Raw genomic sequence first — 14,505 nt, forward strand, 5'->3', positions numbered from 1 at the left:
GGAGTATTATGGGCTGGGGCACGCCTATGGTAGGACGGAGGTCTGCGCGACACGCGCCTCAGCCCCAGGCGGAGCTCCTACCTGCAGCGCGGCGCAGCCAGGTTCCCTCCTCCATGAGCCGAGGCTCTCCAGCTACGGCTCCCGCGGTCAGTTTCCTCCGCAGCGCTAGCTCACCCACCCCGCCCCCTCGTCTGTCTCCCCCAATCAGCAGCTAGGATGAGTCGAAGTGACAAACCTCCTAACCAATAGCACCATTCTACTCTTCTCCCTCTCCCGCCTCTGTCTCACGGCTCCTCCAATTAGGAGCTGAGGGGGACGGGTCCTAGCTGCTCTGAGAGGCGGATCTTGCCCCAATCCGCCCAATCAGGCTCTAGGGGAGTGTTGGCTCTCTTCCAATGGGAAGCGAGGACAGGGATTCAAACGGAGTCTGACAGTTCTGAAGACAGGGGCTCGCCCGTTGGGGTCTAACGGCAGCAGGGCTGACGCAGGCGACTCAGCCGGCCTGGGGCAAAGAGAAGGGGGTCGGCCCCTGGGAGGCGCAGTAAGCAGGGGCTGTGGGGGTGGGGCAGCAGGGGGAGCATAGCCTGGGTACCCCGTGGTGGGGGTGGGAGAAGAAGCAGTGGGTCCTGGGTGGTGGCGGCGGGGAAGCGGGGCGAATACAGGGCCCCCACTGGTAGGGGGAAAAGGAGGAGGGGGGAGGAGGACAGGACCCCAGTAGCGGGGGGGGGGGAGAGAGCACAAGGCAGGGGAGGGCAGTGGAAGGGGAGAGCATAAGGCCCCCACTGGTAGGGAGGAGGGGGTGTATAGGGCCTGGAGTGGGGGGGGGGGGACAGGGTTTGGAGAGGGGGGTGTTGGAGCCTGGAAGGGGCAGCAGGGTGGGAAAGGGGAGTCAATCTCCAGGGGAAGGGAGGGGTGCAGGTATAGGGCTGTCCCCTGAGGGAGGGGGCAGTGAGTGTGGGAAGAGCAGCAGAAGGGGCACAGTCCCTGGGGCAAGGATCCTGAGAGAGAGGGAGCTGAAGAAGGGGGGGCTAGGAGCAGCTAAAGGGGCCTGGTGGTCAGTTTGCCCTCAGAGAAGCAAGAAGCACCCTCAGCGCTCTCTGGGAAGAGGGGACAAACCATTTCGGTCCAGAGCCATCATGTCCATTAGTGGTTTCACCTTCAAGGACAGGTGTGTGTCCGTGCTCTGCTGCAGATTCTGCCAGCAGGTGCTGAGCTCGCGGGGGATGAAGGCCGTGCTGCTGGCCAACACAGAGATGGACCTGTACTCCACCGACATCCCACCCACCAGGTAAGTCCTCTTCCTTTACCACCTGCAGGCATCTCAACAGCTGACTAATGTAACAGCAGCCCCCAAAGACCTTAATCAGTAGGAATACCCCATTGTGTTAGGTACCATGCAAACCATTAAGAAGGCCCAGTTCCTACCCCCCCCCCAAGATCTCAATCTACTCCTTATAATTGCATATGGCAGGTAAGCAAGCAAGTATTATTATTTCCATTTTCAGAAACCGGAACTGAGGAACAGTCCAAACACAGAATGGTACTTTAAAAAATACATATATACAAACTCTCTAAATAATAAACAAGACTCCTTTTTTCTCAACTTTAAAATGTGGAATTTTCTTGGTGTTTGACTTTAAATATTTTCCTGTGTCAATCACTGTAGGGTTGTATTTAAGAACCTTCTGGAAAGTAACTAGCTTTTAAACGGAAGTGAAAGTGACTTGAAAGTGTCAGTTTCACTCCTGTTTCAAGTCAATATCTAGACTATTTTTGTTTGTAGTAGGGTAACACCTCCAGACAGGTGCAGTATAAACTTGGGGGGCCTTGCCCCAGACTAGTAGGATGTTTCCAACAGTTAAATGATCTATTCCAAGCTTGGTGGACTGCAAATAAGTAAGTAGTGTAAATGATAGAAAAATCTGGATTACTTTCTACAATTGTTGTTCAAGAGTTAGTAACAAAGTAAGAATATACATTAAAATTATTTTAAATCTAACCCATGTCCCTTAAGTGATTTGCCACAAGATGTCAGAATGTGTTAGTACTAGATCTGGAAATGCATCTCAGCCCTGATCCCCATTCTGCTACTCTACCCTTAAGGCCACACACTCTCCCAGCTAGTGACTTTGATCAGTGGTTCTGAACCAGGGGTATGTGTACCCCTGAGGGTACGCAGAGGTCTTCCAGGGGGTATATCAACTCATCTAGATATTTGCCTGGTTTTACAACAGGCTACATAAAAAGCACTAGCAAAATCAGTACAAACTAGAATTTCATACAGACGATGACTTGTTTATACTGCTTTATATACTATACACTGAAATGTAAGTACAATATTTATATTCCAATTGATTTTATAATTATATGGTAAAAATGACAAAGTAAGCAATGTTTCAGGAGTAGTGTGCTGTGTCACTTTTGTATTTTTATGTCTGATTTTGTAAGCAACTAGTTTTTAAGTGAAGTGAAACTTGGTGGTACGCAAGATAAATCAGACTCCTAAAAGGGGTACAGTAGTCTGGAAAGGTTGAGAGCCACTGAATTAGATGATGGATAATAAGGTTGTTCATTGACATAGCTTGAATGTACGTCCAGCCTGACAAAAATAAATTTACTTCAGTGGCTCTGTAAAAATGTCACTACAATCAAATACAACTACTTTCTCTGTTTCAAGTCAAATTTGTTTATTTTATGGATAAAAACATGTTTTTACTCTTAATGGTGCAGAAACCAATATCAGTCAAGGAAAGCAAGCTGTATTCTGTTTGGCCTCATAGATCAACAGAATTGTTGAGTGCATTAACTGGTGAAGATGAAAGAAGCAGAAAGAACCCAATTTGGCTTTCAGAGTTAAGCAAGGCCAGGAATTAAAGAAAAAAATTCTCTCTTGTTACTTGATCAAAGGGAAGCTGAAATCAGAGGATGAGTAACTATGGGAAAGCCATATTTAAATATTAAATAGTAAATTAAATATTAAGAAAATGTAAATTACAAAGCGTTAATCTGTAAGCATGAGTTAAAAGGAGATAAACTAAGATGGGCTAAAATTAATTAAAAAAAAAACAAAGGTTCATTTTTTAAACATTCTAATCACTAAGCCATTGTTCTGTGGTCTCATTTGAGATTTACAATAGACACCTAGTTCCTGGCACAGATGTTCTAAACTGGTGTAAAATGTCTTTCATACAATGCTAGTTGTCAAATGTGAGTTAAAGCGATCCATGTGGTTACAAATGTAATCCACAGTTTTAGTGTACAATAAAAATGTATTAAACTACAAAAATGAGTTTATGAAAGTCAGTAAACCACATATTCAGTATAAAGTTAAAATAGCGATCTGTGTTTTAGTGACTCAGGAAATGATTTCCTGGTATGTGATTTCCTGATACTATAATCATTGATTTTTTTTTTCATGGCAAATGATGGTTTGGTCAGGGCTGAGTGGTTAGATTTGGAGTAGGAGCTAATGTATTGAGGATCTAAATTATAAGAATAAATCAAAATAGGAAACATGCAGACTCTTAAGTAAACTTATATCTCTGCATACAGGGCAGAAGTTCAACTCTCAGGACTGTTTTTCCCACCCATTAACAGAATGAATGGAAGCACTCATATTGGACATGGAGCACTCAACCCAGTACATACCAAGTTATGTAAACAAATTGCCCCTTTTCTCACAAAGTCTGTACCTATATTACCATTGCTGCTGTTCTAACAGTGGAAATGCTAGTGTAAACCAGTTGTCGGCATTCTACCTACCATCTCATCTAACACGGCTTAAAGCAGGGTCTGCACAACACTACATTTGAAATGCCAGTGGCTGCCTACACTAGTGCTCCAACTGGTGGAAAACTAGGAAAAATTGCAGGGTCAAAGAGAGTTGTAAAATAGGAAAGATCAGTTTGCTTTGAAAATATTAGTTTGTGTCCATTTACAAAAACAGAGCCAATTAAAAATGATGGGGGTTGACAATGCTTACCTATCTAAGGTCTACCATAGGAACCCTATTACAGAAGAGTATTTGACAATATTACTTTGCTCTTAACAGCTTTTCTACAGAGGACATTAAAATCAGACAGCCTCACAGAAGATGGGTTGGGGTGACACCTGCTTTAGATAATACTATCCTACTTTCCAGAAGAAGAAATTGACACACAGATGTTAAGTCTGACAATGGCTTTGTCTGCACTAGGAAACTGACCCAGTGCTAAAGCTGGCTATGTCCATAGTAAGGAACTATAGAAGTAGTTCTTCACCGGAGCTACCACCATTGTAGCTGGGAGTCCTGATGTAGACAAAGTGCTACCAGCCTCTATCATCATCAGGTTTGAAGGTATGTCTGCACAGCAAAAGCTAGCATGGGCTAGTCTGTCCAAGCTAACTTGAATCCAGCAAGCACGGGTAACAACAGAAGTGCAGAAAGCACAGCTCAGGTGTCACAGTGGGCTAGCAAGCCAAGTATGCACTACAAAAGACACACTGAAAGAGTATCTCAAGAAAACTGATGTGGATATCACAAGCTGGGAGAAGCAAGCCACCAACTGACCCCACTAGCGCCACATCCTCCATCAGGCAATAAGTCGCTTTGAGGAGAAGTGCCTTGCCCTTGAACCTGAAAAGAGAGAGAACTTTCTCCCAGCAGGCAGTTGGCCTGACAGGAAATGTCTGTACCTATTACGACGGATCTATGATTCCAGGATTGGACTCCTGAGTCATCTCAGGACCCATATGTAAATACGTGGTAGAGATCATCTTCGAGTCAAGGGATCGCCGATGATGATGTTGATGATGCACCCAAAGTCCATCCCAGACTTGCACTACCCACACAGAAGCCTGGCTGTGGTGTCTTCACTATTATTGTTACCTGGGCTAGCTGGATTTTAGGCTAACCTGTGCACAGCATTTTCTGTGTTAGACACCGTAAGTGAGAATGGTAAAAATGCTGGAAGTTTGTTGCAACCCTACCACTGCTGGAAGCCCTACTGTAAAGAATACTGGTTCCCTGCAGACAAAGATGTAGGGTGTCTGCAACAAGCATATTAAATGGTACTGAAAATGGTTTAACTGCAAGTGCACAGACAGGACTAAATCAAATCACCTACCATTTCTGAAACTGTGTTGAACATAGTTTGAACCTGTTCACCCTTGCAGTTAAACTACATCTTGCTCCAGGCCAGCTACACCTATTGCTGCTGACACCCATTGTAAATAGGCAAGTTTCTTAATGTAGACAAAGATAGTGAGTTGCTAACTGAACCCAATGGTATAGTTGGTAACTGAGTTCACTCCCTGTATAAAAAGACTAATTATCATCTCTAAGTACTAGTGAGGGGCCCAGTTCCCTGGACTGAAGCCTTATCATCTAGTTGAAATGGTTAGCTCTGGACTGACTGTTTGCATGGAACTGGGACACCAACAAAGCAGCTCTTGAGCCTTGCTGATGTTAGCCTCTGTGGGCCAGTTCATTGAGTTGCATAAAACCAGACAACCTTCATAGCCTGAAACAATTCAGAAGAAGTTAGCCATCATCCTCATGTAAAGCAGGAAAAATTAAATATATAGAGCAAAGCCATTAAAGGGACTTTGTCAGCTAGCTTGTAACTTTATTTTCTGCCTGTGTGTAATATTTTTAGAAGTTTAAAGATGTAAATAAGCCTACTCTAAAATTAAGTTTCAATTACTGTAATGGATTTTTAAAGCAGAATCTGATGGGCACTTCCCACTAATTTCAGGTGGTCAGATTTTTGGTCTAAAGCATTCAATTATGCTTCATTTTTAATTACTCTATGGCAGATTCTGCTGGGATTGTAGTGTGCACATATAAGGGAGTTGTAGATCCCATCAACCACTTATGAACCTCAGCTGCTAAAAGTTTCACGGTTGATCCTTTAAGTCCCTGTATAGCAGTAAATGCCCATACTATAGGCCTGAGGAGAAGCCCTCATTGGCCATCAAAAAGATGGTAGAATTAAAAAGCATGTTGCTACATGTATAACCTGGTGAAGTGTGCCTCAGGACAGTGCCTGGATTGAACCAACTTCAAGTATGGATTAAAAGCATACAGTGGAATAAGATCTTCAAAAAAAAAAAAAAAACCCAGCACTCTTGTTTTATAGCACTGGTGACTAACTCAGTGCAAACTGCAGAGTATAGCATTGCTTGGGATAAAGTGTCATCTTGAGATTCTTGTGAGCAATGCCTTTTGATCACTGACTTCACTTGATAAAAATGACCACCACATTGGGTGCTTTTATTCCTTTCTATGTAGCAACCAGTTCCAGGAAGTAATCCAGGTTTGGTTTATTGGTGTGATAACTGGAGATATGCAATTAAGTGACTATGCAGTGATGTAATGTTCAGCATTATTAGTTATTATTCCTCACATGGTTTGTGATGAGTTTAACTTTGAAGCTCTTCAAAGTTGTGTTGAAAGTATCTTTATTTTACCCCCACTGCCTCTTTTGCTATTTAATGGTGCCCTCAAATACCTGCTTTACACTAGTGGTCTGCTATTCTTCCTCTTACTTCGTGAAGAGTCAGCTATGTGAATATTTGAAGTACATTCACTTAGCATTGGGATTCAACTGAAATCTGTGTTGAGTAGATGACCCTAGACAATAGAGTATTATGGTATCCTACTGGACAACTAGAGGTGAGCTGGTGAGGCAGCATTGTAAGAGGTAGGGAGGGGTACAGCAGGGCTAATGTGCTAGCACTCCATCATTCTGCCCACAAATTTGAAATCTGCACTGTGGTGCTGGCTCAGGGTGTGCTGGTGGAATATATAGGAATCTTTGCTATCTTGATACTACTATGCTTGGTGATAGAGGGAGATTGGATGATAGCAGATAGGTGTTTGTAAATGGAAATAGAAAAGTAAGAACTTCAAACATTGGTTTGTTGGAATTCTAGCTTACAGCAAGAGCAGATGGCTGGGTGAAGTTATGTTAAATGTCTAAACTATTCCTGTGACTTTTTTTTTTTTTCCTCTCCAGTACTGTTGACTTTATTGGAAGCTGCTATTTCACTGACATCTGCAAATGCAAACTGAAGAACATTGCATGTTTAAAGTGGTAAGTAATATCATTTCAATGTGTCTCGTAATCATACAAGCACCTGCTCTGCAATGCATGTGCTGCAGAAACAACATTGCAGCATCTCATTACTGACCACTAGAGTGCAAGCGCTTGGGTCACAAATGAAGTGAATTTGATATAACATTGCTCAGTGGAAATTTGGCCCCACTACCTTTGGACGTGACTGTTAGTCTGTCATTGTAGAAGTCCCTAGCAGAAATGCATGGGACAATGCGTATCAAGACTAAAGTGGGGTTCTATAGGAAACTTGCATAGCACCTGACTGACTCCAGAGAGACTGCTTCAGTATTGATTTGAGATAGCTATGTGAATAAAGTCACAATGAAATGCAGTTACTCATATCTTCCACTTTACTAAAACAGATACAGTGGAGAACTCCTGTTTTATGAACTAATTGGGGATTCAGGAGTTCATAAAATTGAACATCTCAGTTACAGTAGGTTTGTATAACAGGTTCATAAAATTGAGGTTCTGCTGTAAGAGAACATGCTGTTGGCAGACCTACTCTGCACTAGCGGATGGAAAAAATTAACATGAAAGTTCCTGGAGTTTGTTGTTTATTTTTATTAATGCCTGATACTTAAGATACTGTTCCTTTAAAAAAAAAAATTCTGCTAAACTGCTCAAAAGGGTCACTTGTCTGCTTTATGCCTAAAATTTCAGCTTGCTCAGATTTGAACTTGGACGGGAAGGTTCTTGGATTAAAAATAACAAGGTGGTTTTTTTTGAGAGAGAGAGACTTGGCTAGCAAGGAATTCTGGTTTGTCCAGATGCTGAAATAGAAAGCACACACTTTCTCCTGGGTGTGCTTCTGAGAGTGAAAGGAATCTACTACAGGTAAATTAATTAGGCTATAATCTGTTCCTACTCAAACCCTTAATTTCCATTTACTTTAATGGAGCAGAATCAGGCTCATATATACACCAACCTAATTACTTAGCTCTTACAGTCCAATTACTTAGCTTTTATTGGGTCCTATTGTACCATCAGTTTTAAGGAGAACTCTCCATTGATTTCACTGGGGAGTTCTATTTTAAAACAGAACAATCAGATTCCATGATAGATACAACAAATTTCACTGACTTAAGTTAAAGTACACTCGGATAACAGACAGAATTTGGTTCTCTGCAATAAGACAAGACTCCACACACACCCTCTTTCTCTAAGTAAATATATATGTGTGTGCAACTCCACACCCCCTCTTTCTCTAAGTAAATATATTCAGACACTTTTTGCACCACTTGTTCAAAAACTCGCCTTTAATTTTCCCCAGATAAGAATATTATACCAATTTGCCTGGTAAAGTGGTTAGATCCTGTTTAACATTAAGCTTAGTTGGTTCTTCATTGCAAACTGGCTTTCATCCACGAACTTACATGATCATTATTTTGTTTGCTGTTCTAGTGGCAATGTTGTAGGTTACCATGTGATTGCTCCATGCAAACCTTGCCTGCTGTCCTGTAACAATGGCCATTTCTGGATGTTTCACAGCCAAGCAGTCTTTGGTATAAACAGACTAGACTCCTCTGGTAAGGAATTCTTGATTCTGAACAGGGAAGTTCTATTTAACTCACAGGAGAGTTAACTGGCAACTTCCTCCCTTCTCCCCCTCCCTCCAATAGTAAGGTGTCTCAACGCATATGCTGTTTACTTAAGGTATATAGCAAGTCTATACTGAGTTGCCTTTCCAGCAGAGAGGCTTGTGGGGAAGGAATGCTATATGAGGAAACTATTCATGTCACCTGGAGCTTAAAAGTATCTAAAATGCAATATTAGGTTACCTCAAGTTTGTGTGGCTTTATATTAAAAAAAAAAAAAAGGCACTGGGCTGTAAGATTAATTGATCAGAAAATTTACTCTAACCTATTGCTGATGGGAATCAGGATTTTTTGAGCAATATTGTTATGCAAACTGCACAAATACAAGTGTAAATGCAGAGCTAGAGGATATTATTTATAGTAGTGTGTGTTGCTTCACTGTGCTATTAAGCAACCCTCCACTGACTGGTTATTCTGAGTTGAGCTGTGTTGTCACTGTGACCCTATATAACTTTTTCTGTTGATCCCCATTAGCTTAGGCTGAGGTTACAACCAATTCTAGCTCTTACTATTTAGTTCGCTTGAGTTCCTTTTAAACAACTACTTGGCACACAAACTACAAGTACACCTCTACCTTGATATAACACTGTCCTTGGGAGCCAAAAAACCTTACCGTGTTATAGGTGAAACAGCGTTATATCGAACTTGCTTTGATTCACCAGAGTGTGCAGCCCCGCCCGCCCGGAGCACTGCTTTATCGCGTTCTATTCGCATTCATGTTATATCGGGTCGCGTTATATCGGGGTAGAGGTGTATCTCGCATAATCAGTCCTTCTGGGTCTTCCCAAAGTATGTGGCCTTTTACTAGACCATCTGTATTTCTGTTCCTCATACACAAGGTTAGTTAGTTTAAACACTTTCACAATGTCATCTGTGCCTCGAACCAACACAATTAATGTAACCCGGCCATAAGGGGATTACCAATAGCTACAAGATTATTTCATATAACTTCATACAGGACTTGCTACTATCGTCTAGTTCAAAAGGATATTTCTAGAGATCCTTTTTGAATAAAAATAGAAAATAACCTAGACCTAGGCAATGTTGTCTTATTTCATCTAATAGGTTTTTCAAAGACTAGAGCCATTCATTTTGTGGCAATGAATTCAGTTTTTACTCTAACTCAAACGAGGTCAGAATACAAATTAAGTTATTTACAATCCTTTTTTCCAGGTGTGAATTTACTGCTTTGGGGCAATTTACCAGATTTGGATGAAAGCACTGATGAAGACCTGTCTGGCATCTCTGAGGAGGAGTATATCAGATAAATATTATCAGCAGTGTATTCCCTTGTTACCTTGTATTGCAGCTTTCTTCCCACTGTCTTAATGTACAAACTCAAGCAATACAGTAAACAGGAAGGCTGGCAAACCGTTTTTCAGAAAGGGTATAATGTAACATGCCTTAAGAATCCCTCTCAGCTTTAAAATGTGCCTATCTGGAAAATGAATGGCATACAGATGGCCGCTACCTATGGTTTTAGGGCTATTTTGTTATTATAGTTCTAAATCTTAACAGCTGCAGGTAAGGAAGACACAGGCTTTGACACTTCTACAAGTACCAGCTGCTGCCTGTTTTTCCTTCCTAAATAACAGCTCGGTTGTGGATCAAAAGTCTTGGTATCACTGAAACAAATTTAATTTTTACGTTTAGGGTAGTGCTATTGAGGAATAGTTACTCTGGGTGAGCTGTGACATTATGAAGAGAATTCTATGGGCTCCAGTTATGCCTCCTTCTGGACTCTGCCTTTTCTCTCTTCCCATTCCACCCATAGCCAAGAAGGTGGTATATGTACAGTCTCCTTTGAGGCCACAATCAATGCTGTCGAAAGAGTGGGCCAGCAGGGATTGCTGAAACTGTACAGCCATCTGTCTTCATCCTGCTTTGGAGTTGTTTGCTTGTGAATCCACTCGGGAGATGAGCATTGGGATGCTCCTGAACCTTGGTCTCTCACCCGAGTTTTGTCAGAGCGTAATAAGTACTCAGTTCTGCTAAAAACTAAACGGCATAAGAAATTTATAGAGCGAGATTTGCTGCCAGTGAACAGAATGGCCGACAAATGGTAAATAAGGAAGTATGCTGGGAACTGGCACACTTCCCTGCTTTAAATGGAAATAATCACGTTCAATGAAATGTTAGCATAACTATTCTTAAGAAATGTTACACAGGTGAGGGAAACTCCTTTTGCTCTGTAGAAGTCTCCCTATTGCCGTGAAAAACTGAAAGAGGGAGAAAAGGCATAGTTTCCAAGCAAAATAATCTGTAATTATGTTTGTATATTTTGTCAGTATTAAATGAGAGGAGCAGTAAGTATGATGCTGGAGTAGCGCGTGTGACAAGTTTAGGGCCAGATTCAATAAAATCTCCATCTGGCTCTTGTGCTGATGGAAGGTGGGTAATCTCCACAGAGTCGGTGGTGGAAGGTGGAAAGGAGGCAGCCAGACATGGTTTGGAGTGAAATCTGGCTTCAAGAGTACTCTTCTGCTTGTAGCTACAAAGTAACTGCTTCAGCAAGTTTACGTTCTCAAATGAAACATTTTCTTGTTTCTAAGGCTAGGAGGTTCTAAGAGAATAACATTGTAAAGAAAAATCATCTGACCAACAACTTTTAAAAAGGTAGACATTTACTTCAGAACAGAAATATTCTATTTAATGGGAAGGTTTCTGAAGTGACTTATTGTACATGTATGTAAAGAGGGCTCTAACTAGATGGTGCTTTATATGCCAATTACAGACATAGGGTGAGATTTTCAGAAATGTCTAAGGGACATACCAAAAATATCATCAATAGTGGGGCATAAGAACAGCCATATTGGGTCAGACCAATGGTCCATCTAGCCAGTATCCTGTCTTCCCACAGTAGCCAATGCCAGGTGCTTCAAAGGGAATGAACAGAACAGGCAATCAGAGTGATCCATCCCCTGTCGTCCACTCACAGCTTCTTGGAAAGTCAAGGAGACTTGTGCTCCTGAAGCACTTGGTAAAACCCTACCCACAGTCCCTAAGATGAAGAACCAACAGAGTAAGTCTGCAGTTCTGCAATAAGCTCCATGTGGGTAGACTCCTCTTCATTTATTTGGGCTCGGTGAACATCAGGACAGTGCCCATTGTGCAAAACCTCTTAGGTTCTGATCCTACAAAGGACTGCCCTGGAAATCTGTGTGTTAAATGAGTTTATCATCTCTCACAGCGATTGTTTGAGACCACTTCAGATAGTCCATTTTTTACAAAGCCATTGTTTTATTGTAAACCCCTAGCTACATCCCCAACCAAGATTTATACCAAAAACCACATACTCACTAGCCATAGAAAAACACAGCCTTAGACACTGAAGAACACAACAGAAAGGCAGTTGCAGGCATCCTGCTCCCTCTAACAAGCCCCTAACACAAAGCTCATTGGTGTTTTGCAGAAGCCAAAGCATTCCATTCATAAACCACATGTAGACTTGGTACATCTGGTTAGCTGAAGATGCATCTTTCAAGTGATGTATTTACAAAAGTGAAGTAGTACATGATAAGGTAGGGTGGATTTCCTGAATCCTACTAAAAGCAACTCCAAGATCGATATCAACATTAACATTTTGTATATTCTCTGTTCGGCTCTGAAAAGATGCAGTGAAGGCAGACTCTTGTTTTAGTACTTTACTGTATCTGTTCTCAATTGGTGTTACTACCTCTTCTTCTGTGTTGGCTAAAGTGTGTATTTGCTATTTTTCTGTATTTGGATGTCTTGTTATGACTGTGTGCTGTCTACATGTATATCAAATAAATGTTGATTTATACCACATTCTCCTGGGGGATATATTAAGTGCACATTATGTAGCTGGGGGATTGTCTAACTTTTATACTTAAGGATACATCTGTAGTGATTAGCTAACAAAAATAATGAAACAACACATTCTAGCTAACTCAGCTCATTTGAAATCTTCTCTACTGTGTAAGGACAGTAATGGCCCGATTTTCAGAGAGACTGAGCACCCATTATTCCAGTTAAAGTCAAAGTGAGCTTCCAGCTGCTTAGCACCTTGTCTCTCACCAAGGGGAGTTGGTCCAATAAAAAAAATATTACCTCACCCACCTTGTCTCTCTAATAGCCTGGGACTGACATTGCTACAACAACACTGCATACTTCAACTGTTAGAGACCCTCCACAGGACTCATCCACAGCAGGGAAACATCACTACGTACATAGATGTAGATTCAGGGTCACAGATTTGGTTTGGATGAAAAATTATTTAAAACCTGAATTTAAAAACAAACAAACAAACCCACAAGTAAACAGCTTTCTTCAGGACCTTGTGCAACAATGCTGCTGTCAGTGGTGATGCATTTTCTTTCCTGTGATGCATAATTCAGCATTGATTTCTAGCTAGTGGGGGAGGAGGGGAGGGGAAAAAATCACAGAAAGACAGTGATAAATTGCAAGGCTTTTTAAGGGGGAAGAGAAACAAAGAAAACACATTTAAATATTCTTCATTATTCCCTGATACAAATGTAAGATTATGATTAGGCATTAATTTATATCACCATTCATGTCAAAGTGCTTCACAAATGACATTCAGATAGGAAACCTTTTGCCATTGAAATGCAGCCAGCTCTAGGATAGAAGGCAGCTGCCAAGCACACAGCATGGTGCCAGGGCACCTGGGTAAACCCCATTCTGTAATGAACGTTGGCATGTGATCTTCATCCAAATGGACTATGTGGCCCTTGATTATTGAAGGTCAAATCAGAAAGATCCCATGCTCTGTTATAGCCTGGAATGCAGCTTATTTACTTTGGAAACAGAGCCTAAATCGCCCCTGCTAGGATTGAAACCTGTGGTTCTAGATATCTCAGAGAGGGCTATTATGCCATGCAGCTCCAGCAGCCATTGTGGTATGGAGACTAGAGGTGCCAAGTTTTGCTCTGTTGCCCCCCTCATACATGCCATGCTCAAGACATTCACTTATAAACAGTGACATAATACCTGTAGTCATGTATTATAAACCACTTTATTTTTGCATACGTAATTGTTTCTCCATGTTTTATTAAGTCTGTAAGATATGTGGACCCCCTAAAAGCATACCCTCAGGAAGAGCACATGTAACCCACACACCTCCTGGATGTGGTGTGCTATCCCATCTAGTGCACTGAGCCCACTTAGAGAGAAAGATTAATAAGTCTGCTCTACAGCCTTAGCTAAGAGGCCTATGGCTTTTAGTTCACATAGTAGGGGCTCATGCATTTAGCTCCAGAGGTCCCAGGTTCGGTCCCGCCTGCCTGCCAACAACAGGCATCTGTTGGTTTTACAGACACACACACACCCCCCAAACAAACAGCCTATCAATTGTTTTGGGGCAACACCTAGATGCCCCAACTGAGACAGGGACCTCTTGTGTTAGAAACACATAGTGAGAGACCATCCTTGGGCCAAAGAGCTTCTCATCAAAATATGCTAGCCCAGGGGTTCTCAAACTGGGGGTCAGGACCCCTCAGGGGGTCATGAGGTTATTACATGGGGGGGGGTCGCGGGCTGTCAGCCTCCACCCCAAGCCTCGCTTTTCCTCCAGCATTTATAATGGTGTTAAATATATAAAAAAGTGTTTTTAATTTATAAGGGTGGGGGGGTCGCACTCATGGGCTTGCTATGTGAAAGTGGTCACCAGTACAAAAGTTTGCGAACCACTGGACTAGATGATCTGCTAGTCTCTTCTGACCTAGCCAGATAAAGGGTGCAAGGGAAAACAGAGGCACAGACTTGGCTAAGGGTGCCCAGCAGATCAGAGGTGCAGCCTAGTCATACCTGAGTGAGTCTGAGGAGGA

General features: G+C 42.0%; 2 protein-coding genes across 4 annotated transcripts in view; one reads left to right on the plus strand and one right to left on the minus strand.

Annotated features, from left to right (window-relative positions):
- Positions 1 to 156, minus strand: part of LOC112118435 (SLIT-ROBO Rho GTPase-activating protein 2) — a 204,790-nt gene extending 204,634 nt beyond the window's left edge. For all 3 annotated transcript variants that reach the window (XM_026655276.1, XM_026655275.1, XM_026655277.1), the window contains exon 1: positions 82 to 156. The gene's annotated coding sequence lies outside the window, so the exon portion shown is untranslated. The remainder of the gene's footprint in view (positions 1 to 81) is intronic.
- Positions 157 to 1,018: 862 nt separating this feature from the next.
- On the plus strand, positions 1,019 to 10,662 carry LOC112118393 (protein FAM72A). The gene is made up of 4 exons (XM_026655302.2): positions 1,019 to 1,288; positions 6,999 to 7,076; positions 8,505 to 8,629; positions 9,872 to 10,662. The coding sequence occupies exons 1-4, from the start codon at positions 1,137 to 1,139 to the stop codon at positions 9,964 to 9,966; spliced, it is 450 nt and encodes a 149-aa protein (XP_026511087.1). The 5' UTR covers positions 1,019 to 1,136; the 3' UTR covers positions 9,967 to 10,662.
- Positions 10,663 to 14,505: the final 3,843 nt, after the last annotated feature.

Source organism: Terrapene carolina, unplaced genomic scaffold (genome assembly GCF_002925995.2).
Source record: "Terrapene carolina triunguis isolate 2854851 unplaced genomic scaffold, T_m_triunguis-2.0 Scaffold199, whole genome shotgun sequence".
Lineage (NCBI taxonomy): Eukaryota > Metazoa > Chordata > Testudines > Emydidae > Terrapene > Terrapene triunguis.